The following is a 27,092-nucleotide window of genomic DNA, read 5'->3' as shown; positions in this document are numbered from 1 at the left end:
GGATATCTTTTTTTTTTTTTTTTTTTTTACTGTTGATTTATGGTTTAGGGTGTTCTACCCTGCCCATATAGTATTAATTTGATTTGTGCAGGTCTTAAAAAGCATAACATTTGATTAAGATTCTTAAAGGTTTATTTCACCCAAAAAGGAAATTTGTCATTAAGTACTCACCCTCATGCCGTCCCAAACCTGTAAGATGTTCATTCATCTTCAGAACACAAATTAAGATATTTTTGCTGAAATCCGAGAGGTTTCTGATAGGGCTGGGTATTGACACAATTTTCACGATTCGATTCGATTTCTATTCACATGCTTGTGATTCGATACAGATTATTTTGGTTGTATATTAGATACAATACATGGGAAGTGTTCTAGAGGAAAAAAAAATCAACTAATGCTGTAAGCTACACATGGGAGTCAGTTTGTACTACATTACTATAATTTTGAAGGTTAAAATTTAACTTATTTATATACAAACACTTAAATTACACTCAATTTTTTTTTATAATAAATAAAGTTTAGAATTAAACTTAAATTTTTTTTAATCTAAACATTTAAATCATGGCTGTCATAACTGATTTATTCAAACATGAATTAAATATTGAAGAACATTAAAAATTATAATGAATATGTAACTGTGCATATATTTATCAGAATGCTACTTTCTAGAGTTCACTTTTCTAGCTGACTAATGAGTTTATGGTCACTGAATATGGTTTTTCTGAGGTAAATGTGACGTTGCGTGACATTGTATACAAGATGTTTTATTAACGTATTTCCTTGGTTGAAACACTGAGCGATTTAATGTGACATGATATGGATTTCGGTAAGTTGTACTGTATCTTTTAACATACCTTTTTAGATGTTTATTTCACGCTGTAACTGGTATTAAAGCGGAGAGGATAAGTTCACATGCGCTCCGTGCTGTCACTTCTCTTTAACTGAGGTGCTACAGCGACCTGTCACGTCACATTAAACAGCGCCAAAACGGTATTTATTTTTTGAATTTCATAATAAGATGGATGTGATTTGAAATCTGAGACTTTCATATCAAAAGTAACAAAGCACAAAGATTATTGTGATTTATTGGATAGGAGGCACGCTACATGTTCTGTTTATTCATCAACTGAAAACAGACTAAACTAATCGATTCTTGTGATTGAGGAATCGATATCGATTTGTAAAAATAAGAATCGATTAAAATCGAGAAATCAATATATTATTTTTTTTTACCCAGCCCTAGTTTCTGAACACTTAGGCAGCAACGTCATTGCATCTTTCGAGGCCAAAAAGGTATTAAAGACATTGTTAAAGTAGTCCATGTGACTACTTCAGAAACCCTCAGATTTCTTCAAAAATATCTTAATTTGTGTTCCGAAGATGAACGAAGGTCTTACGGGTGTGGAACGACATGAGGGTGAGTACTTAATGACAAAAATTTTCACAAATTTCAATTTTCACTTAATGACAAATTTCATTTTTGGGTGAACTAACTCTTAAGATGTATTAGTTGACTAGTCATTCAGTTAACCCACCATACTAATTGATTTTGAATGTGTGTGGTCTTGTACATGCCTAAAGCAGACTTTACAGCCATAGTAAAGTCGTAAGACTATCCAACTAGCAGCAGTCTGAATCTGGAGTCTGTCAGGGTTAAAGGTGAAGTGCTGCTGATTTTGAACTAGACAGCTGAAATGATGCTGTGCAGCAAAGACAAAACAGCCATTCTCAAACATGTCTTGGAAAATACCACCCAGCCTTTCAGTATACAGATTACCCTTCAGGATGCTTTGTCCACTGTTTGCAGCCATCAGCTCCGCACGAGTAAACTGCTCCACAGATAAGTAGCTTTTACTCATGAACTCATTGTAATTTTGTGGATGATGGATGTTGTATTACTTGAGAAGCAAGCAAGGAGAAATGGAAGCCACGGTACTTTGACTGATAAAAGAGGATGTCTTTGAAGCACAGATTCAGTAATGGAGTTTTTTAGGAAGAGAAGCAGTTGATCAATGTTTGTTGAGCTTCATTCAGTGTGAGGACACAACTACACCACTTTAAGAGAGCTTACACATGCTGCATGACACATTGCTTCTGTTCCCTTCACGCTCATAGTGCTGATATGGCCTATTTATAGCTGCTGAGGGCCTTTGGCTCTGTTTGATAGCTTGTTTTGTACCTTATAAGAGCCCTTGGCTCTTCTTCTGACATCTCCTCTGCAAAACCTGGGACTTTATTTATGATGCATCTCAGAGGAGAGAATTCTCAGAGCTTTTTTTTTTTCTCTCATGCCTATACAGTATGTGCAAAACTACATATTTTCACATTCAGATATATAACTATAACCTTTTATTGCACTGAACTATCACACTATCCTCACAAAAAACAGACAAAGCAAAGAAGCATAATAATAACTGAAAGTCTTAAGTCAGAGAATTATTATTATTATTATTATTTTTTTTTTAAATTTCAATGTTAAAGACAGTAAATTTGTTGGAGGAAAAAAATGGTTCTTTGGTGGCAAATATAGGTGCACAAATTCACAAAAGTATAGACTTTTAAGTCATACAAGTAACAAATTATATACAAGTATAAAAAAGTATTAAAAAATAAATAACATTCCAGGATTTTTCTCCATATAGTGGATTTCAATGGGCACCAAACGGTTGAAGGTCCAAATGACACTTTTAGTGCAGCTTCAAAGGGCTTTAAATGATACCAGATGAGTAATAAGGGTCTTATCTAGCGAAACGATCGGTCATTTTCGAAAAAAATACAACCGTTTATGCTTTATAAACAAAATATCGCCTTGAACGTACTTTCGGTTTCCGCATTTTTCATAACGCTCTTCTATGCCTTCCCTATTCTACTTATGGAACGAACGCGGCGCCAGTTTCATTTTTTTTCCCGTAAGTAGAATAGGGAAGGCATAGAACATTCAGCGTAAGCATTTTAAAGAATGCGGAAACGGAAAGTACGTTCAAGGCGATATTTTGTTTATAAAGCATAAACGGTTGTATTTTTTTTCGAAAATGACAGATTGTTTCGCTAGATAAGACCCTTATTACTCATCTGGTATCGTTTAAAGCCCTTTGAAGCTGCACTGAAACTGTAATTTGGAACTTCAACCTGTTGGTAGCCGTTGAAATCCACTATAAGGAGAAAAATCCTGGAATGTTTTCATCAAAAACCTTAATTTCTTTTCGACTGATGAAAGAAAGACATGAACAACTTGGATGACATGGGGGTGAGTAAATTTATCAGGAAAAGTGTATTTAAAAGTGGACTAATCCTTTAAATAGGGTAATAAATCAAATTATATCTGAATAGTACTTGATTTCACTATCCAACAAGATGCTATTTCGGACATTAGACATTAATGCGTCAACATTCATGCTTAAAGATTTGCATTTGATTTTTCTATTTTTTTTAGTTTTCCTTGCCTTAAATGACATTTGTTGGGCATTGCGAGAAATAAAAGGCAGCTGATCTTATATATGATTGTATGGCTTTCTTTTGTCCTTTTTATTATAGTCTGGAGCTCTATAGAACTCTACAAGCTGTGCTCCCAAGTTGCTGATTAGTTGCAAAGCTCTCCTGGTGAAAAAGAAAAGAGAGGGAGAGAGGGAGAAATATGGGAATGACATGTGAGGAATGGCTGCGGTATTCCACAGAACTGTGTCACTGAACTCACTGTTCAGGAATCCCATATAGGCCTTTTACAAAAATGTCCCCATCATCACATTTATGTTCCCAGAGCGCTGATCGAAGACCGACCTTGTCTCGCCACATTTCAGCCTGAATGTTAGAGGACCATCCACCAGATAAACATAATTTGCTTTTCTAGCACTTTGCAATCACAGCAACAAGGCCATCAACATGCATCTGGAAGGAAACAGAGGCAGAGATACAGACATAGCAAACAAGCTCACAAAAAGGAACCCAGCTACATTTAATAGAGGTCCCAGGTTCCCCAGACAGAGGGAGAACTGACGTTTATTTGGAGAAGAATTCTCCTTGCTGTTCTCCTTCAAGCTAGCTGAAGCAGTTAGCCGATAAAAGTCTCTCCGTGCTCATTAAATTCAAAACGGTTTGCTGTTCTTATCTGCAGGTTAGAGAGGTTAGCATTTGTTTTTGAGAATAGAGAAAAATCTGAACAGGTCTGGAGGTCCTTTAATCTTAGTGATCAGCTTTGCCATGAAGGAAATCTCAATCTTTTTGATATTTAGTGAAATTATTATTGTAATAAATCTCTTCATGCTCTTGCGTTGGAGGTCCATCTAGTCTTTAAACATGGCTGCACACGGCACAAATATTGGCAATACAAATATTATATTGATGGCGGGGTCACGATAAAGTAGTATTTATTTTTTATTTTTTGTATTTATTGTGATTAGAACTGTAAAAATTTAATTAAAATTAAATAAAAAAATTAAATATAACTTCGAACTAATTTCTCATTCATCTTCAGTGAACTTCACTGCTTTGCGTGAACCATAGTACCATGTTTATTTTAGCAAAAAAACCTCAGCAGACTTGCCCTGACTGCTGTCAACCCCCCAAATATTTCGTATTTGTACGCACAAGATCTTCTCATGAAAAAATCTCTAATTCACAACACGTGCGCACATAAATTTGATCTCGTTCTAATGTTAGTGAATTTGTAGTATTCTAAATTCGCGGCCACGTGCATGAGGTTAGTCATTTGCATAAAACATGCCCAAACCATCTCCATATAAGGGCTTTCCACACAACCTTTACAGTCTTTCGTCACTCTCGTCAAACATGGCGCTCTCGCCAGATCCTCGATCAATGTATCTTTCTCAAAACCAGTTCAAACACAATAAACCTTTTATACCAGTGGTTCCCAAACTTTTTAGCTTGGAGTACCCCCTGAAGGGATTACCATCCTTCTGCATAGCCCCTCTCTTCCACTTCGACTGCAGTCACACCTTTACCATTAAGGGACAATATTTGCCCCCTGAATTGATTTTCCAGTACATTTTTTTTACCTTTCTGAATAACTTTATAAAATAAATGTTTTAAATAAAAAATATTCAATAGAGAAATATGCATTGATGGTAAAACTAAGTAAAACTTTTAAATATTAAGCTAAAACCGCCAGTAGGTGGCAGCAAGTCACCGTTTTTATGAGTGAGTCATCGAGTCATTCATTCAGTAACGAAGCAAGTGGCTGTGAATGAATCATTGAATCATTGACTCACAATTTGTTCAAAGCCGCAGAATTGTTTTTGAAACACAGACGTGTGTTGTAGTTCTGCTGTGGTTTTCGTTAGAACTATTATTACATTGCAAAATTGAGTAAATACTGACAGTACTGTGTTTAAAATGTACATTTTATTTTTTTACCTGTTGTATAATAATGTCACGTTTGCAGTCATATATTTGGGAACAGTGCATTCTTGCTCGTTATCATCATTAAATACAAGAACTCACACAAGGTATGTTTTTGTATAGTTTGAGTCTTAAATCGAAATTAATCCATTATCTGTCTATATTTGTTCTTCATACGAGTAAGTGCTGAATCCCCACTTTTACAAAGGTGAATTGTCGAGAACGACAGTAGTTTAGCGTGATTTAAGGCAGCAGATTCTGCATACAATCTATCATATGCATGCTGCTTGTGTGGATAGAGTCATTTTTGACTGCAAAAGATGAGGTTATTTGATTAAATGTACTGGATTTACGACATTTTGGCAGTTAGAAATACATGCTCAATTTTAATATTATTTTAAGGTAGAATTAAATGAACTACTCAGCATTTTGTTCACGTACCCCCTTTTGTCACCTCACGTACCCCAGTTTGGGAACCACTGTTTTAAACAGACCCAGACTACAGACCTCTCATTAGCCAGCTGTACATACTCGTAAATCTGTGTTATTCAGAGAAACCTTGCAGCTGAAGCTATAATGCAGCTTTTCTTACGTCTTACTAATTTTATTATTAAAAATTAAATATAACAAAATTATAAGGCTGCACAGAGAAAGTGCTTTTTTTTTTGTGTAGGGGTGTGGTTTCGGGTGTTCCTAAATTTTTTGTTTTCCGTTAAATTTAGGGTAAATTTCAGTACGAATGTTTTTGGTGAATCATGATTTGTTTGTGAAAACATTTCTACGCAGATTTCAAATTTGTGTGTGCGCAAGCTTAGTGAATGAGACCCATTGATTTTTTTTGTCTGAGAATATTGTGCAATAACATATTGCAATACTTTGAAATGTCAATTCCCACTCCACCTCCAGTGCATAATGGGCAGCAGAGGGTCATGGAGAACTGACCTAGAGTCAGTGATTAGTACACTTGGAACAGGTAATTAGCATGGCAGCTGTGGCGGTTCAGAGGTGAGCACCAGCTACGGTCTTCTGGCTGACAGCTGGACAGACTGTCAGGCCACCTGGTCAATTTACTTCCTCGTGTACACACACACACACACACACACACACACACACACACACACACACACACACACACACACACACACACACACGAGAGGCTTCCTGCCAAACTTCCTGTGCCTCATCAAGGCTCAATCCTGATTAATTTGTAAGCCTGGGCACTGCGGAGAATAATCATGCTTTGAATCAAAAGTGCTTTAATTTGTAATTTTGTTATTTTTTTTCACTTTTGCATAGAGCTTGTTTTAAATCCAAACCAGGCTCCAGTCCACCGGCCAATTATGGCAGCAATGTGTGCGTTGGAAACTCAAGGATGTTTTGAACCTCTGTCAACTCTGACTGGTGGCAGGCGCAGCCCGGTATGAACATTTCCAAAGAGTTTTGTTGTGTTTCAGTCCAACAATACGACTTTGACAGAGGCAGACAGAAAGTGTGTGACCTCATCGCTCAAAGACTCATCATTTGCTGCATTGCAGTGACATCATTGGGCCACCGCTTCCTTTCACCGCCTTTCTCGGATTCGATTCTCGCCATTGCACATCATTTCGTGCTCTGGTGCACACATCTCAGCACGGAACCGTGCAGGTGTGTGTGTTTGTAAGGGATAACATGGAAATGTGATTGTCTGTTTTAGTGAAAGACTGTCAGAAGCTCTATTTAAAGGCTCTGGTGTGAAACGCTGCCTGTTCTCCGTCTCTCTGGGAATCTACTTTTGTGAACTTAGTGTGTGACACTCAGAAGCATTGTAAAGGAGATCATTGGAGATTAGAATCATGTGCTATCGCTAACTACCTCATGATACAATACACGTCGTATCATACAATATATCATGATTCAGTTCAGTACATTGCTTTGCATCGCAGTTTAATTTGATTGGAATTGAAATGAGGATGAAACGGTTACCAGTTTAACGATAAACCACAATAAAACCCTGATGCTTACATTTACGGTTTCATATTTTAATTATCATTAATTACGCTGAATTGCATTAAGCAAAATTAGCAACATTCTCACGCAGGTGCAGCATATGTTTTTTGTTTTGTGTGATAACATGGTGGAAGGCGTTTTATAGTTTTACAACCTCTACAACTTTTGCAGTCGAGTGCTGAGGGAAATTATATGAATGTAGGGCTGGACGATTATGGCCTAAAATCAAAACCTCGATTAATTGAACATTTTACCTCGATTACGATTAATGAACGATTATTTTATTTCTGTTTTTTTTTTTTGCCCTCATAGTTCACTGACAAGGTTTGTACTGTAAATAGCCTATGATTGACTATTAAGGTGGGATTTTTTTTTTCCCCTGTTGAAAGAGTGATCTGACATCATAGCTCACTATCAGCAGTTAGGCTATTTTATCTATGGTTTGTAACATTTCTTACATGTTTCTGCTCGTTGTTAGTCATACCGTCTCTCTATTAATTGTGAAGCTGTGGGTTGTAAATAGTTCCTTCAAAAGTATAAAAAATAGATGCTATAACTTTCTTTTTTTAAAGTTTCTAAGCTATTTTAGTGATAAATCACAGGACAGAGCTGACAACAAGTTTCTGCGTTCCTCTGTGTGCGCGCGATCTTCACGTTTTGCCCAGCTGTTTGTGTGAGTGTTCGTGCCACATGCAGCTGCGCGAGCGCGGCATAGATATATGTATATATCTATGCGAGCGCTGTAGCTCGATATAATAATACACATCCGATTGTCTAATCGCTCGAATGTCCAAACCATAAAACAAATACAACTGGCAAAGTTTAGTGAAGACGCAAGGCGCAAGGCTCACCGCTCGCGCGCCATCACTATGTGTTGAACTGGCGTTCACCTCCGTGTTTTGCTTTTATGCCACTGACTGGACGGGGCGGAGTCACGTGGCTACACACGGAGTTATGTTTTTAAGGGGGAAGTATAGGCCTATTTACTGTTTGTAAACATTCGGGATGCGCGCGCATCGTGGTTGCAGAAAACCCGGGAGTGATAACCAGTACGACTAGAGAGTTACGACGAAGCGGTTCAAAGTAGTTAAGATTTAGAAACATTATAGAATATTTTGATTTGTTATTTTTTTTAAATGTTGTCGGCATATCACAGCAGCTTCACCCAGCGATAAGCACTGTTATTTCAAAAAAATTAACATTACCGAGTGGGATACAGCTTACGGATCCGTTTGCCATAGCACCTTGTCAGTGGTTAAATGATGAAACGAAATGGCCAAGCATCCAGTGGCCAGAGATATATATTTACCTGATTGACACCTCAAGTGTAGGCCTATAGCCTATACTCAGGAGAAGCTAAAAGCGTATAAGTCTCTTGACGCGTACAACTTTGTTTTGTTTTTGTTTGTCATGAATTAAAAGAATAAAAAGTTAATTTCGAGTTTATATCTCACAATTCTGACTTTTATTTCTCGCAAATCTGAGTTTATATCTCACATTTCTTACAAAGAAAAACAATTGTGAGATATACTCGTTATTCTGTCTTTTCTGAATTGCAATTTATCCCGCAATTCTGACTTTTTTCCCCTCAGAATTGTGAAATAAACTCACAATTGCGAGTTATAATGGCCGAACTGGGAGTCATAAACACGCAAATGCAAGAAAAAAAGTCAGAATTGTGAAATAAAAATTTGATAGACTATGTTTAAAAGTTATCTATGTAAAATGTTATAGGTTTAAATATTATTTCATGCTGTAACTGCTATGTATGTATGCCCTCTGAACTGCATATGTGAATATTATGTAGACTTACTGTTTACATCAAATTCCTGCTTTAATAGTAGACTAATCCTTGCAGGTGTCATCAGTCCAGTCTTGTGAAACGTCTCCATTTAGCTTCAAAGGACGTTTTCAACGATGGTTTTCTTTAAAAATTAAGACTATATTTTTTGATTTCCGATTCCAACATCCAGAGGCACAACAAAACATTTTTCTCTTATTCTCTTATTTTCCTCCAATTGCTACCGCTATTTTTCTGCAACCACTATGCGCGCGCAGCTGCAAGTGACGTCATTGTGACGTCTGCTCCAAAGTGGTCTATAGACCACTATGGTCTATAGACCACTATGGAGCAGACGTCACAATGACGTCACTTGCAGCTGCGCGCGCATAGTGGTTGCAGAAAAATAGCGGTAGCAATTGGAGGAAAATAAGAGAATAAGAGAAAAATGTTTTGTTGTGCCTCTGGATGTTGGAATCGGAAATCAAAAAATATAGTCTTAATTTTTAAAGAAAACCATCGTTGAAAACGTCCTTTGAAGCTAAATGGAGACGTTTCACAAGACTGGACTGATGACACCTGCAAGGATTAGTCTACTATTAAAGCAGGAATTTGATGTAAACAGTAAGTCTACATAATATTCACATATGCAGTTCAGAGGGCATACATACATAGCAGTTACAGCATGAAATAATATTTAAACCTATAACATTTTACATAGATAACTTTTAAACATAGTCTATCAAATTTTTATTTCACAATTCTGACTTTTTTCTTGCATTTGTGTGTTTATTACTCCCAGTTCGGACGTTATAACTCGCAATTGTGAGTTTATTTCACAATTCTGAGGGGAAAAAAGTCAGAATTGCGGGATAAATTGCAATTCAGAAAAGACAGAATAACGAGTATATCTCACAATTCTGTTTTTCTTTGTAAGAAATGTGAGATATAAACTCAGATTTGTGAGAAATAAAAGTCAGAATTGTGAGATATAAACTCGAAATTAACTTTTTTATTCTTTTATTTCATGGCTTCCATAGACTGCCACTGCTCAACTGTCATTTTCTGCAACCAGGTAGGCTCCGCCCATAAAAAACGTCATCGCTGTTTGCAAACACCAAATTGGTCTATTAACAGGATTAAAAAACCGAAATAACCGACATGGGAAAATTACGTCGGTTAGAGGTTCTGAATTTCGGTTTCGATTACTTTTCGATTAATCGTCCAGCCCTATATGAATGAATTAATTATATAAATGTATCTACACAAAAATATGTAGATGCTTACCTGACCAAAGAAGTAGCTCTAACCAGACTGGGAAATTCCTGTTTAATAGCTAATGCTTATTTAGGCAACCTGCTTCTTTGGTTTAGTGAAAGTACACTTAATCAAAAATACTGATACATGGATTTAAAGTATTGATGCAATATTGCAAGAGAACATCCCTGATATGCAATGTCTGAAAGCTCTGATTCAGGGTGTAATCAACCATACAACCACATGCATTCCCTGTGCTTCAGATTGTCAGAGTGGGAGTTTCTTGCTCGCATTAACTCTGTTATTTGTGCCTCTCTCAGTCTTTCTCCGTTTAAGACAGTGGACTTTGTGATCAATACCACCAAATGTGTTCTGTTTTATCTGATTAAATCAGCACATATTCTCACTTAGGAGTTTTTCACTCTCGTTCTCTTTCCCTCCCCCTCTCTCCCAAAGGAGCCAATCAGCTCTCAGGCTCTCCTTCTGACCATCAGAAAACAAGCAAGACAGGAAAGGAGACTGAGCTCTGAGCAAATGCCATGGTGCAGTTCAGTACTGGAGAGAGAGAGAGAGAGAGAGAGAGAAATGGGGGAAAACACTGTTGAACAGGCAGCCATCTCGTTACTCATCCCCCAACAGGCTTCAGTGTGTTTTTAATAGTAGTCACAGTATGTGAATATGCATTAATCTTGGGAAGAGATGCTGAATAGCTCAAGTGGAGTTGACTTGAATCTTCAGGATCGCACAGATTTATTAATGCTCCTTGCAATACAATTACTATTGCTCAACCTAAGTGCTAAACTTTGGCACATGACTCGTTTGTGCTACAGGCATGAATGGTACCTCAAAACGTGCCCCTGTGTGCTATTACTTTTCTAAGCGATCAGTTTTTTCCCCTGGTGGGTGATACCACAGACATGACTGTAAGGAGGGACCTGTATGTTATCTAGAGGCTTGAATATCATTAGACTTAGGGATGGATTCTTTGGACTTGGGCCAGTAAACAGCCACCCAGAATAATCTAGTAACCACCTAGCAACCACCCACAACACCCTAGCAACTAGGGCTGGGTGCTGCTACAGATCTCCACATTCGATTCCTACTCAAAACTCTCAATTCATTTCCAAATTTTCAAAATTGTTCATTTATCATGTTCTTTTTTTTGTGTGTAAAAGAAATTCTTTCTCAGTTAAAGGCATAGTTCACCCAAGAATAACAATTCTGTCATTTACTCACCCTCCTTTCATTCCATACCTGTAAGGTTTTCTGTCTTCTGAAGATATTTTAGAAAAATGTCTGTTTTTTTTTTTTTAGTTTTTTTTTTTTTTAGTAAAAGTCAGTATAGGCTCAAATTGTTTTGACTTTCATTTCATCGTTTTAACAGTTTTTGTCCATACATTCTTCAAAATATCTTATCTATCTGTTCCAGAAAAGAAAGTCACACAGCTCAAACTATGCTGTTAACTTTCATTTATGTATTTGGCAGATACTGTTACAGGGTCCCTGCAGCTCCTTAAAAATCTTAATATGTCTTAAATTCATTTTGATCAAATTTAAGGCCATAGAAAGTCTTATATCTAAATGTTTATTGGTCTTAACTATCATTTTATAAGAGGTTTTAAATTTCACGATCCGGACTGTGTTTATTAAAGGTGCCGTAGAATGGAAAATTGAATTTACCTTGGCATAGGTGAATAACAAGAGTTCAGTACATGGAAATGACATACAGTGAGTCTCAAACACCATTGTTTCCCCCTTCTTATATAAATCTCATTTGTTTAAAAGACCTCCGAAGAACAGGCGAATCTCAACATAACACCGACTGTTACGTAACAATATGTATGCCCCCAATATTTGCATATGCCAGCCCATGTTCAAGGCATTACACAAGCCAGTATTAACGTCTGGATCTGTGCACAGCTGAATCATCAGACTAGGTAAGCAAGCAAGAACAATAGCGAAAAATGGCAGATGGGGCAATAATAACTGACATGATCCATGATAACATGATATTTTTAGTGATATTTGTAAATTGTCTTTCTAAATGTTTCATTAGCATGTTGTTAATGTACTGTTAAATGTGGTTAAAGTTACCATTGTTTCTTATTGTATTCACGGTGACAAGAGCCGTCGTTATTGTCATTATTAAACACTTGCAGTCTGTATAATTCATAAACACAACTTTATTCTTTATAAATGTCTCCAACAGTGTGTAATGTTAACTTTAGCCACAGAGCATAGCCTCAAACTCATTCAGAATCACATGTAAACATGCAAATAAATACTGTACTTACGCGATTAGACATGCTGCATGACGAACACTTTGTAAAGATCCATTTTGAGGGTTATATTAGCTGTGTGAACTTTGTTTATGCTGTTTAATGCAGTCGCGAGCTCAGGGACGGGGAGCACGAGGAATTAAAGGGGCCGCAGCCTGAATCGGTGCATAGTTAATGATGCCCCAAAATAGGCAGTTAAAAAAATGAATAAAAAAAAATCTATGGGTTATTTTGAGCTGAAACTTCACAGACACATTCAGGGGACACCTTAGACTTATATTACATCTTGTGAAAACGCGTTCTACGGCACCTTTAAACTTCTAAATGCTATTGGGCTATTGTCACAGAAAGGAAAGACTAAAACATTATTTAACACATCAATTCTTTATATAATATATTTTTATATTGTCGGCACAATCATCTGCTTGTTGCCTTTCTTTAAATGGGTCAAAGACAAGATGTCACCATTTTGGTATTTAGCACTGACAAATATGTTAAACTTGATAAATATTGATATTTTAATGCATTTTTAGATTGTTTAATTTGTGTTATTGATTCATTTTAGATGCCCATGAACAGAGAGAGTTGAAAGGCACTGTAAAATGCCAAAACGTAAATGCAGACCCAATAGCTAGGGTGGCACTCTTAAAGCCCATTCACACCAAGAACAATAACTAAAAATAATTATAACAATAACTATATTAGCGTCCACACCAATGAACTATAACACTGTTCATTCTAAGCATGTACTGCAGTTTTGTCATCTGCCACAAAATGCTGAAGCTCTTTAAAGCAGGATGGATACTGATTGGCTGTCAGAGTTTTTATTGTTTATTAGTAAACAAAAAGTATTCATAAATATAGCTGCAAGAAGTAATTTTTGGGGCCGAGCAAGTCAGAAACTAAGTGTTAAGCTAAGCAGGCATGGCAGGAGCATCAGAACAGTAGAATAAAATGCTTATCATTTTTCAACATCTGCTTCTGCCGTCATTTACTCAGGAATATTATTAAAACTAATTTAATGATACAGGCTAATACTAAAAACATTGCAATTATGGGATCAATGTAGGGTTGCACAATTATGACAAAAACCACATGTAATTGCGATTATTAATTACGATTATCACAATTTAAATTGAATCATGGAAATTTTTCTCTTCCTGAAAAACTTGTATTGCTTTTCTATAGCATTAAGTCTCAAATGCCAACTATACATTGGTTTGGTTTCTTTAAATAAAAAATTAACAATATGCATGGCATCATAATGTTATACTAAAACTAAAATTAAGACTATGGGAAAAAAAAAAACTCAAGATAACCTGTAGAAAACACATCTCAAGCAAATAGAATAATATAAGTGAATTTTTTTTTGTAATTGCACCTTTGAACGATTATGTAATTGTGGAATCCGTAATTGTAATCACAATTAAAAATTTGATTAATTTTACAGCCCTAGAACAATGGCAAATTTCTCTCCCTTTTTGGCAAAATGTCATTCAGAGTAACAAACCATGGTCATTCAGCGTAATGGATATATTTATGTAAAAATGAAACAACATACTTATTCTGACCTGTAATTATTAAATTATATAAAAGGATATGTGATGATACTAAATTTTATTATATTTTAGATCACTTCCTTACAACATCTTCTTGCTGACAAATGGGTAAAACCTAGTGGTGGAACGATATTAGCAAAGTATAAAGATATAAAATGTACAATTAATTAGTATTTGAAGGCTGCACTGTGATCCTTTTTATAGAGTCTTTTAGTAGGACATCAAATGAATTACATTTTAGTGGGTGTCTTCTGTAAATTATGGTAAAAAATGTATGAGTGTCATAATATTTTTATAAAATTAAACAGGACATATTCTAATGTACAGGAAAAAAAATAAATATTAAAGCTTTATTACACATTTATTTTTTGATGCATGAAACCCCGTTTTATCTTTGACCCACATACATTATTAACAAATGAGCAAAATCCAATATAGAACAATCTATAGGCCTAATTTTAATGTGTTGATATATTAGTACATAAACCAATTTACCAAGGTATAGCTACATTTCACATGCATTCCCTGGGAATCTCTTGAGCTTAGAGTTGCTAGCACCATGCTTTATTGTTTGAGCTACAGGAATTATATTTAATTTATATTTATTTAACAGACATAATAATCATCTCAACAAATAACTGCTGTTATGCCAACTGAAGTAAACATTAAATTGCATTTCTTGTGCAAAACTGTTTTATAGAATTACACCAATATGACATTTAATCATAAAGACCCACTATATATACAAAACAGGGCAGAGGCTTATCTACACACACTCTTGCTTCCACACTGTAGTGCATTACATCCTCAGTTTATAGGCCATTTGTACCTTGCTGGCATCCTGTAAGTGTGTTTTGTAGATGTATAGCGCACTGCATACTAGTGTGCTGTCTCTTTTGCCAGATCCTTGTGATTCATCATCAGACTCCAATTGGGAGCTGCACTACTTACTACTAGAACTCCCTATTAGAACAACAGACAGGCCCACAGGGCCAAAATCCGACAGAAACGGAGGAGTCGTCTCCCTCATTACCTGCTCTGTGTTTGAAAAGATGTTTTTCTCAAGGGAAGGGAGAAAAGAGATTTGCCTTTGAAGAACAAAAAAGAATACTGGGTTGTAGGAGGAATGTCTTCATTATGCAAACAGGACAGACTAGAAACGAGTTTTCGAGCATCTGATGGCGTTCAAGAGATGCTGCTTTCAGATGCAAGTACGCAAAGCAAAACTGGGGTGCTGCTGCATATTTAAAGACGTGACGCTCTTTGGTTCTTCTCTGCTTGTCTGTGTGTGTTGCATAACAGAACGACTGCGATAAATTCTCGCTGTAGAATACTGAGAGATGTTATGAGAGTCTGCTGAGATTTGCTTCCATTAGCACCCACTGCAGATACATATGTTTCATTCAATGTGAGGGCCCTGCTATCTGCTGTGTTTGTTGGAACATCTTGTGCAGGGTCTTCGAATCGTTCGAAATGTGAATCGGTGATGTGTGTTGCTCTAACTTGTGTGTCGTGTGTTTTCAGATTTGATCCACTGCACCAATGAGATGAATGTGAACGTGCCCCAGCTGGCCGACACTCTGTTTGAGAGAACCACCAACAGTAGCTGGGTTGTGGTCTTCAAAGCGCTCATCACCACACACCACCTAATGATGTATGGAAATGAGGTAAGAGATTCTGCAAATGAACTTCATACTAGGGCTGCACAACGATTAATTGCGATTAATCGTTTGCAAAATAAAAGTCTGTGTTTACGTAATATATGTGTGTGTTCAGTGTATAATAATTATGTATATATAAATACATGCACATACATGTATATATTTAAGAAAAAAATTATATTTATATATAAAGTATTTATATTTATATGTAATATATAAATATGTATATTTATTTATTTATACATGTATATCTTTTTTACATTTATACATGTATGTGCATGTATTTATATATACATTATTAATTATTATACACTGAACACACACATATATTACGTAAACACAGACTTTTATTTTGCAAACAATTAATCGCGATTAATCGCTGTGCAGCCCTACTTCATACTTTTTTTTTTTTTTTTTTTTTTTTTTTTTTTTTTTTTTAAATGTGGCCCATATCAGACACCCTTCTATGCAGTTACCATTAGCCACATCTCCACTTTCGGGCCAAAAGCGAGCATGCTAGTGCATGCCAGGGCCAGTTGAGTTTCCACTGTCACTTCCGGGGCTTGATCGGGCCTCGTCGGGGCTTCCTCAGGGCCAACGGCCAGGGTTTTTTGGCCCCGTCGAATACCTTGATCCAGAGCGGGCCAAGTGTGGCTTGAGGAGTGGTCATGAACAGAGGCGGAGTTTACCTTAGAATCAGGAGATGCTGCTCATTTCCCATATTATTATATCAGGCTACCAGCTAACTTCAACATTTAAGACATCTTAAACAATTATGAGCTCAAGCTTTCAGTTCAGACATCAGTGAGTGTTTGAAATAACTTCCTTGTGATCTGATGGGGATTCTGATCACTGTATGAGGCAGAAAAATACGTATATGTAATGCTAAAGGCTACTTATGCTAATCATTGCGATTAATAAATACACACGTTTATGGAAATAACCAGAAACTGCTTGAGGAATGTAGACAACTCATATGATTATAATTGTGCTTTTATTTGGTTTAATGTTTTATCTGTCTCTTTCCTGTGCCTTTGTTGACACCAGACTAATGCATCCGTATATCTGTCACACACTCTGTTTAATTCGAATAACTCATAACTCTTGTTTTCTTCTCATGAGCTCCCTCTGTTGCTCTGGCTGAAAGAATAACAGTATAGAGAGACTGAGAGATTGCTAAAACCTCCTCAGATTGCAATCATCTCATAATTTAGAGGAAAATTAATAGAAATTTTCAGAAATGTGACGTAAACATGATATTTTATCAATATTTTTATAAATATGTAAGCCTTTGGATTTAAAAGCCTTAATGGAGTTGTTTTGGGCGTTCTTGTGATTGTAAATAAATAGACGCAGGTGCAACCGAATAGGTTCTCTTTTTACATGAATTGGTAAATACTAGTTTGATTCAGCATGATTGATGTGAACTCCTGACACAAATTAATAAATGATTGTCACTGTAGCATTTTTTTATTGTAAAAGTTTGGTCAAATATCAACGTTGGAATCTGAAGTCTTTAAGTAAAGGCCAAATGTTCGTATTTGTCATGTTCATTTTTCGTTCTCGCTAGTTTTCAGTCAGCTGGTGAAACTGTGAGGTCGTGTGACGTGTTCTGTGGAGGCGTGTTAAGGGTGGGTTGTGGGAAGTGCTGCGGAGCTACTGGCCCGACAGTGGAAACGCAACTTGATTTTGGCCTCGGTGCTTGAAGTCCGAGGCTACTGGCCCAGTTGTTAGCACTGGCTTGGACTGGACCAACAGTGGAAAAGCGGCTATTGAAGATCCAGCGTAACTTGGTCAAATTGATCCTACATGACAAATCCCAGCTCAGCAGTCACAGTGTGCTGTTTGTGACTGAGTGTGTATGTGAGACATGGTGACAGTGGAAGCATTTTACATTGCCATCCTGAAAAGTTGGCGTCAAGTTGCAGTAAATCTGTGAAGTTTTAAATGTCAAAGTGACCTGAAACAGCATGGAAAGACTAAACAAGTCCTAAGTTCAGCTGAAGCCTTATCCAGCCTAAATTATATTAAATGATTGAAATTAATAGAATTTAAACATAAATGGACTTAAAAAATTTTTTTATAGCATTACTTTTTCTTAGTTTAAAGCAATTTTGACCATTTGACACCTTATGTACATCAATATTTTAATTGTTTAAGTATTTTAATATTTTCTACTACTGTTTAAAAGTTTGGGGTTGGTAAGATGTTTTTGAAAAGTAATTTAATTGATCAAAAATATGGTAAAAACGGTAATACTGTGAAATACTATTACAATCTAAAATAACTCTTTTCTACATTAATGCATTTTAAGATGTGATTTATTCTTGGGATGGCGAAGCTGAATTTTCAGTAGCCATTACTCCAGTCTTCAGTGTCACATGATCCTTTAGAAATCTTTTTGTTCTATCTATTTGAGAGATCCCACCAAATTATTAGTATTTTTTTTTTTAATCTTTCAGAAATCATTTTAATATGCTGATTTGAAGCATTTCTTGTCATTATCAATGTTGCCATTAGGGATGGGTATCGTTTAAGGGTTAGTTCACCCAAAAATGAAATTTCTGTCATTAATTACTCACCCTTGTGTTGTTTCAAACCCGTAAGACCTTTGCTCATCTTTAGAACACAAATTAAGATATTTTTGATGAAATCCGAGAGGTTTCTGATCTCCCTATACGCAGCAATGTCATTCCAAATTTCAAAGCCCAGAAAGCTAACAAAGACATCATTAAAGTTCTTTAACTGTAGTCTTTAAAAGTGTGCACAGTTTATGAACAGCAACAACAGTTGGATAGAAATAGATACTTACATACAGGCACAAACATGTAGTCCACTAATGATGAACAGCGGGTAGGTGAGAAAATGACACACATATACACACACATTAATGATATATACAGTAGAACGTGACCTAGATGTGCACATGGCACACTTAATGCATTGCTACTACATAAGATCCTCTAGAAATGCACACGTTTACCTAGCTACAGTATCTAAATGAGGATACTAGTTCTCTTATTATTTAAAGCTAATTGTAATTATTACAGACCTTAAAGGTTTAGTTAAACCCAAAAATGAAAATTCTGATCATTTACCCACCCTCATGTCTTTTCACATGTATATGTCTTTCTTTTGTGGAACAGAAGTTGGCAACCAAACAGTTTTGGTGACAACTGACTTACATTGTATGAAAAAAAAAAAAAAAAAAAAAAAAAAAAGAATAGAATAGAAGAATATCTTCTATGTTCCACAAAAGAAAAGAAAAAAAGGCATACAGGTTTGGAACAGCATGAGAGTGAGTAAATAATGACATTTTTCTACTACTACTACTACACTACATCAAAATGCAAATTTTGTCATTTTAGTATTAAAAGAACACATTTTTGACTCTTGATTTTCACCTTTACTTTTAAAAACTTCCTCAAAGGGAAGGTTTGTCAGGTTTAGAGGACTTGTGGGATTCCGTGAATCCGAAGTTTCTTTGTGAATTGTTCTACACTAGTCGCTCTATATGTTTGTTTTTAAATGCAGCCAGTGAAGAAAAGCCATCTATTGTATTGCCCTGGCATTATTTCGCAGTACACTGTCCTTTTTATCTCATCACATTCAATTTAGACTGCAAGCTCACAACTTGGGATGGATATAATTGCTTTTTCTGGCACTATAGATTCTGCAGGAAACAATGGCACACACACTCACACAAAAACAATGGCGGTGCTAGTGACTCTCATATGTGTCCTTGTTCATTCACTTGGACTATAAAATAAAAAGCCCTTCACTATACATCTTGTGCTCGCCAGTGTCAGAGATAGTGAGCGTGCAGGACTGTCCTTCAGCACACCCTGTTCTACTGCATGACGGGGCACTAATCAGACAGGGGTGGTTTTTGTTATCGGAGCTGAACGTCTGGTCCAGGTCAGGACTGGTCTTAATCCTTTACTACGTTATGGTTTTAAAAACACACGGTTGGTTATCACTGCCTGTCGAGGAACTGAGACATTTGGAGGACATTTGTTTGTCAGCAGTATCCCTGTAAGAGGGCACAGGAAGGGCCACAGATAAGGTATTGTTGATAAGGGCGTTTGCACATGCATTTGTGCGAAATAGGAGAGAAAAGGGGCGATGTCACCCACCGATGGCCCAGATACCGAACGCAAAATTCGCTATAGTGGCGTGACTGATGTCACTGGGAGTGTATCTTGTCTAGAGTAGAGATAGGAGAGAAGGGGGGTTTGAAAAAAACGTCTAGGTTAAGATAACTTTATGGATAAGGAACTTTAAGCGAAAGAGAGTAAGGCAAGGGACAGCGAGAGAAGCGGGTGGAATTTTAATCAGCCGGTTCATGTGGGGTCACACAGTAGACAAATTGCTTGACCTTGTATGGGAACACCACTGCCACTGCTGTCCATCTAGAATGGTTGGTTTTGGATACCGAAGGAAGACTGGGTGTGCGAGTGAGCTAATACTTGAGAGAGTTGTGTGTGTGAGGGAAGTTTAGTGGATCTGGTTAAAGCTGGAGGTGCAAATAAGGGTTAATTTAATAAAGATTGTATTAGGGCTGGGTGATATGTAAAAAATATTTTATCGATAAAAAATCGCCTTAAAAAATATCGCGATATTCAATAATATCCCCTACCCGAGCCCCGTCCCCGTCGGAGACAACATAGCCGACAAGTACTGTAAACACACATCAGTTTGGTTGCACTTGATCTGACAATAGTCTGCAAATCAGTAGGCATAAACTTAATTTAATTAAAGGTTAAAGGTTTGTTTTTCTTTTCTTTCTTTGTGCTTTAATATAAAACATTAGCTTTGTTGTTATGTTAGTGTTGTTAATCATTTCCACACTGCTCTTATCAAGTGTTTGAAATGAATTTCTTTTCGTCAAGAGAATTGTTGAATTGATGAGAGTTTAATGGAGTTCATTGTGAAGGTGGACATTGTGGTGGTGATTGTAAGAATGATGCATATTGATGTCAAATGTGTCTTGCCTATTTTTTCTTAAGGTCCGATGTTTCTCTTTCATTTTTGGAAGTTTTTTAAACTTGTAGTTAAGCTATAATGTATTTGTTATTTGTCTAAAAACGATTAAAAATAATTTGATTCATTCTGCATGACCAAAAACGGAAAGGTTTTTTTTTCTTCTCATGTTTTAGAGCTCCGATGTGTCCTTACAGGCCTCGTATAACGAAATAATAATAATAATAATAATAATATTAATGATAATTATAATAATAATAAAATCATTATTTATTTGGAAAATAAGTAATTACAAATGTTGTTTGTGAATTTTATGTTTCATTTGTTTTGATAATGAACAGGCTGCGATGTCAAGCAGTGCTATTGACGTGTGCGCGCGAGGCGCCGGCGTGATCACTTGAACTGCTTCCTTCCACCAGTGAAAATAACTTAAAATACTCATTTTTGGTCATACTGTAAAGAGTTTAATCATATCTGTGTACACTCACAACAAAAACAAAACATTTTGTTTTTGTAAAATAAAGAAAACAGGTAGCCTACCACTTTCTTCCGTCTTAGTTTCCTTTTGAACGTGTTTGTGTGGAGAGCGTAGCAAAAAAATAAATAAATTAAAACAGCATATGATTTCCGTTTTTTTTTTCTTTTTTTTGTTAATCTGTTAATTGTTTAAGTGAATATATTTGGTGTATTTATTTGTTTTATTTAGGCTGTATGAGTTTATTTTGCGCTGCAGATGTGAATCCTCCTTTTCTGTTGTTTGCGCGTGTAAAACGAAACCACTGGAAAACGAAAGTGATTATTTTTAACGAGTCATAGACATTTAGGCTATCCATTCTAATTTGTAATTTAATTTAGCCTTTTAATTCGAATTTAACAATCTTGACGGTTTAAACAGAAATGTACATTATTAGCGCCGCGGGTATTGATAATACACAAATCCAATATAGTCTGTTACACACACATGCGTGACAAAACTGTGTTTACGGGAATGCTTGAATGTTTTAAAAATAAAAATACATTGTTAATAAGCAAAATCAAAATGTTACTTTTATAAAGAGTAGCCTAGGCCTATTCGATTCCTGGCCTTAAGTAAATGTGATTCCAGAATAGATTTTTTATTCCTAATTAATTAGCTAGCTACTATAGGCTACAAAATATTTCATTTATGCTATGTGAATAAATATGTGAATGGTAACTATGGGACTATGTTAATTTTTTTTTCTCGATATTGCCAGTTATCGTCTGTAACTGACTTTTAATATCGACATCGTGATACTTGCAAGACATCGTCGATATACGATAATATCGTCATATCGCCCAGCCCTAGATTGTATTTAATGAGACCTGCCTCAGTCCTCTGAGTACTTTTTGTCTTTTTGGTTTCATCATTAACTGATTTCTTGTTTTTTTTCATTTAAATTTAGCTGGATTCTGTTTAAATTTGAATGTTTAAATTAAATTGTAGCATTCAAAAAGCATGTCTAATTAATTGAAATAATAAAATGTACACAATTTTATGTCACCTCTGTCTAAAAGCCACTGTCGTCTCTGGCTTGCTTTGTCAAGGACACCTAATATTCAACAACATTACTGCCTTACCTGCATTGACACAATTGTATGCGAACTGAACTGAGCCGGATGATGACATCACTGTACATCACTGTCTCCTGAGCTGCTATACAGATAAATGAACTAAATTAATAACTAATGATTTTTTTTAAGATGAAAATGAATCAGTACTGAACTTACTGAAGCGGGGCAATGACTATTTTTTTTTTTTATAGAGCTGCTAAACAGCCAAAATTATGTTTCCTGCTATCACTATGAAGCTGCTTTGAAACAATCTGCATTGTAAAAAAACACTATATAAATAAAGGTGACTTGACTTTAACAACAATGTATTAAAAGTTTAACAAAAATAAAAATTTTACGGCCCTATGAAATTAATTTTACCCCCCACCCACTAAATTCTGCTTTTTCCCAAATTCCATTTTTTTTTTTAAAGGTGCCCTCGAATGAAAAATTGAATTTATCTTGGCATAGTTGAATAACAAGAGTTCAGTACATGGAAATGACATACATTGAGTTTCAAACCCCATTGCTTCCTCTTTCTTACGTAAATCTTCCGGAAAACATGCGGATCTCAACATAACACCGACTGTTACGTAACAGTCGGGGTGTACGCCCCCAATATTTGCATATATGCCAGCCCATGTTCAAGCATTAGACAAGGAAAGGCAGTATTAACGTCTGGATCTGTGCAAAGACAAGGTAAGCCAGCAAGAACAACAGCGAAAAATGGCAGATGGAGCAATAATAACTGACATGATCCATGATAACATGATATTTTTAGTGATATTTGTAAACTGTCTTTCTAAATGTACTGTTAAATGAGGTTAAAGTTACCATCGTTTATTACTGTATTCACGGAGACAAGAGAGCGTCGCTATTTTCATTTTTAAACACTTGCAGTCTGTATAATTCATAAACACAACTTCATTCTTTATAAATCTCTCCAACAGTGTGTAATGTTAGCTTTAGCCACAGAGCATAGCCTCAAACTCATAGAGAATCAAATGTGAACATCAAAATAAATACTTTACTCACATGATTCGATGTATGCACACAGCATGCATGACGAACATCTTGTAAAGATCAATTTGAGGGTTATATTAGCTGTGTGAACTTTGTAAATGCGCTGTAATATAGTCGAGAGCTCGTGAGGCAGGGGGCACGCGATTTAAAGTGGCGGCGACTGAAAAAATCAGTGTATAGTTAATGATGCCCCAAAATAGGCAGTTAAAAAAATTAATTTAAAAAAATCTATGGGGTATTTTGAGCTTAAACTTCACAGACACATTCAGTGGACACCTTAGACTTATACGTCTTGTGAAAAAGCATTCTTGGGCACCTTTAATTATAAAATTTCATTATTACGTTTTAATGGTTTGATTATATGAATAATCAAAAAGCGTTTCTAATCAATTGAAATCATAAAACATTACAGTATAATTTTTCTTCAAGCTGTGGAAATTGAGCTCTGGGGAGTGTCTTCCTATAGTGAGAAAGCAGATGCTGAAAACACAACGAGCGTCACACCTGTTTCAGTATGTGTAGTTGACGAAACTGCACCACTCATTCAAACAGGGAACATGCAGACTTCAGATTTAAAAAGCAGCCATTTTGCACTTTAATATTCACAGAAACTATAGTCCATATCGTGATTTGAATGTGCACTCCTACTTTTTGATTTATTTATCAAAATTTGCCAAATTTTATGACATTTCGCATTATACTGTAAATTTTTATGACTGGATTCCTTGATTGTGTCCATGTTTTCCTCATTGCTGAAATCATAGGGCCTGATTAATTGTGTTGAATAGACAAATTTCCCCATAGACAAAACAAAAACTTGTTAATAAATGGAAATACACAAATGCTGACCAGAAGATTGAATGGAATTAATGAATGTGCTATAAACATTGTGTCAAACATCAGACATTTATCACTTACAATTAATAATTTTGCTTAATTAAAAAACATTAGGCAATGTGTGATTGGTTGATCTGTTCACTGTTGTTGTCTCATCACTGTTCATGCAGCTGTGTCCATAGAAAATCAAAATTGACTCTATTTTATTTACTGTTCTCATTATGAAGTGCGTATTAGTCCAGAGAAGGGAGAAAAATAGTCTTCTTATCTTTCATCGAAATTTAATTAACTTCCACATCTGAAACGCCTTTCTTGTACAGCTGATGTCACATAGGTTGCACGGGCTCCTGGATAATGTTAATCAATAGCCAAATAGCTGTAGGCATTGTTTAAGGCTATCGCTGTAATTAATGCAGCCTTTCTGAAATCTCAACAAAAGATTAATGTCAACACAAGTTTCAGCATTTAAAGATCTATTTTTAATAAATCCATGTAAATGTCAGTCTTGAAAATGCTCTGCGAGCGTGAACACAGGTGCTCAGCTCGTGTTCTGGGATTCTGCGTCTGACATCTGGTGCGTTTTTCTGAAGAATTATAGAGAACAGTCTCTGATTCATAGTGTGCTTCCAAATGCAGAAAAAAGGTGCAGTTCAGCCTTGCTGTGTGTGATGGTTTAAATGAATTTGTTGCTGTATGTAATGCTGTACCAGTTGTGCAATGTATAATCCATGGAGTTACGGAAGTTGCAAGATCTTGCTTAGCTTCATAATTCAAAAGTGCTTGTAATGTTGCATCTGTTTTATCACTTGACGAAGTATTAACACATGTACACACACAAAGATTTGTTTTGCTATTTTAGTGAGGACAGTTCCATAGTGGTTTTTATACTGTACAAACTGTACATTCTATGTATATATATATGTATGTATGTATATATGTATATATATATGTATGTGTATATGTATATATATGTGTGTTTGTGTATATGTGTTTGTGTGTGTACATTATATATAAACGTCTCATACGTACAAAGATTTATTTATTTTTATTCTGTCAAATTTGAAAATGCGTCTCATTATTGAAGTAAAATGGACTACAAATGCTGTTTTATGTTGACTTTCAAGGCTTTTCTGACGTAGCTGTGAATTGGGCTGATTAGCATTCTGGTCATGTGCTGACTCTGAGTTCAGGTCTCTCCTGTGTGGGATCTGTTTGCATAATGGACGCTGTTTGTGAGTGATGTGCGCTAGGTAAGGTAATTATTACCTTTATGAAACACCCTCTCCCTCCCCTGATGTCTTTTTCCTTCTCTTCCCTGCAGGCAGGAATGGCAAATCTGGCAGAAAACAAACGGCTGCTTCTTAGTAATCAGTAATTCATAAGTAGGGAGTATGAATAAAGTACATGTGGGAATTGATTACTCCCCTTTTTGGATTGGACCATTAACATTTTTTTTTTTTTTCTGTGATAGTAGACATAGTGGCAATGACATCGGGCTCCTACGCACAGTTGTCCATGATGCTTTGTCACTTTTCTTCATTGCTATAAGAAACTGTTTTCCAAATTAGTGTGTGGGAGGGTCAATTTTATTTCTTTATTTGAATGGTTTACATTACTTACTTTTTTTTGATGGTGAGATTTTGTGAGTGTGAAACATAGCAATACTTCAGCTTTGTATGGTGCATAAAGTTTGGTGGGGTTTTTTTTGTTTTTTTGTCACCCTTTCCACTTTGCATTCTAGTTCAGTCATTCATTGTGAATCAGATGCAATTCCAGCTCTTAACTTTACAAACAAAATGGGTTTTGTGTTTGAAAATAATCGCTATCGAACTACGCGATTCCTTTCACATCCTGTCATCATCTTTTTGTGCTCGCTGTTTTTTTAAAGCTTTTATTTTTTCTAACTGTAGTAATTGCTCAGTCCGTATCCATAGAAACCTCAGAACATGTATGGATCGAGAGAGCGAAGACCAGCAGCCGGCACATTATCAGGGCATCATCGTACAGCCTATTTACACATGTTCCCTGCAGGGTTAGTTCTCTCGCACACAAACACGCACACATACGGTTTTCACACAGCAGTTCCAGCGCTGCTTCTGGATCAGTTCCCGACCGCACATGCAAAATCAGTGGCTAAAACATGAGCAGTCCCTGTTGCCAGATTGCTGATATCTTCCCTCAGCCTGAGCTGCTGTGTTAATAGAAGCTGCTCTGTTTGGGAGAGAAAGCTCCCTGCCGAAGTGCCTCCTGCCTTAATAATAAATGATGCTTCACTCTGACACTACTTGAGGTTTGTTCTCACATTAATTATTTGCTAAGCAGAGAATGCAGGAACCTTCCTGGCCTATCAATCTATATTTGTCATCCTTACTTCTGACATCCATTTTGAATTACCTAAGCAATGTAAAAAAGAAAGCGAGATTGAGGCTTTCATGCAGAGGTGCAGGCGAGCGTGGATTTGCAGACTCCACTGAATTAGTAATCCATATTGATCTACTCTCCGGAATGGAGCAATATTCTCTGCATTTTGGTGCTGGCTCGGCCGTGCATTTTCCAAGAGGTTTCTCTCCAAGGTTAAGCCATGGTGCCAGAGAGAGCTAGAGCATGAGCTCTGCACAGCTGCTTTCCTGGGGATTTTCTTCATGGTCTGAATGCGGTCTGCCTCACTCCGCTTCTTATCCCTATGGGTAGACCAGCATTTGTGGAATGGGTCGGGTGTAAAGCAGAAGTATGTCAGTAGTTTTCTTTGAGAATGATTGGGAACACACTGCTAGATCAGGGATTTTCAAAATGTTAGATG

At 36.2% G+C, this 27,092-nt stretch overlaps 1 protein-coding gene across 5 annotated transcripts in view; it reads left to right on the top strand.

The window, feature by feature from the left end:
* si:ch211-200p22.4 (phosphatidylinositol-binding clathrin assembly protein) overlaps positions 1 to 27,092 on the top strand; it is a 69,306-nt gene that overhangs the window by 6,248 nt on the left and 35,966 nt on the right. For all 5 annotated transcript variants that reach the window (XM_048183858.1, XM_048183861.1, XM_048183860.1 and 2 more), the window contains exon 2: positions 15,741 to 15,883. In XM_048183858.1, the coding sequence (XP_048039815.1) occupies positions 15,741 to 15,883 (143 nt within the window). The remainder of the gene's footprint in view (positions 1 to 15,740; positions 15,884 to 27,092) is intronic.

This window comes from Megalobrama amblycephala, linkage group LG3 (assembly GCF_018812025.1).
Source record: "Megalobrama amblycephala isolate DHTTF-2021 linkage group LG3, ASM1881202v1, whole genome shotgun sequence".
NCBI lineage: Eukaryota > Metazoa > Chordata > Actinopteri > Cypriniformes > Xenocyprididae > Megalobrama > Megalobrama amblycephala.
Note: the sequence above shows the minus strand (reverse complement) of the source record. Positions and strands in the feature narration are given on the sequence as shown.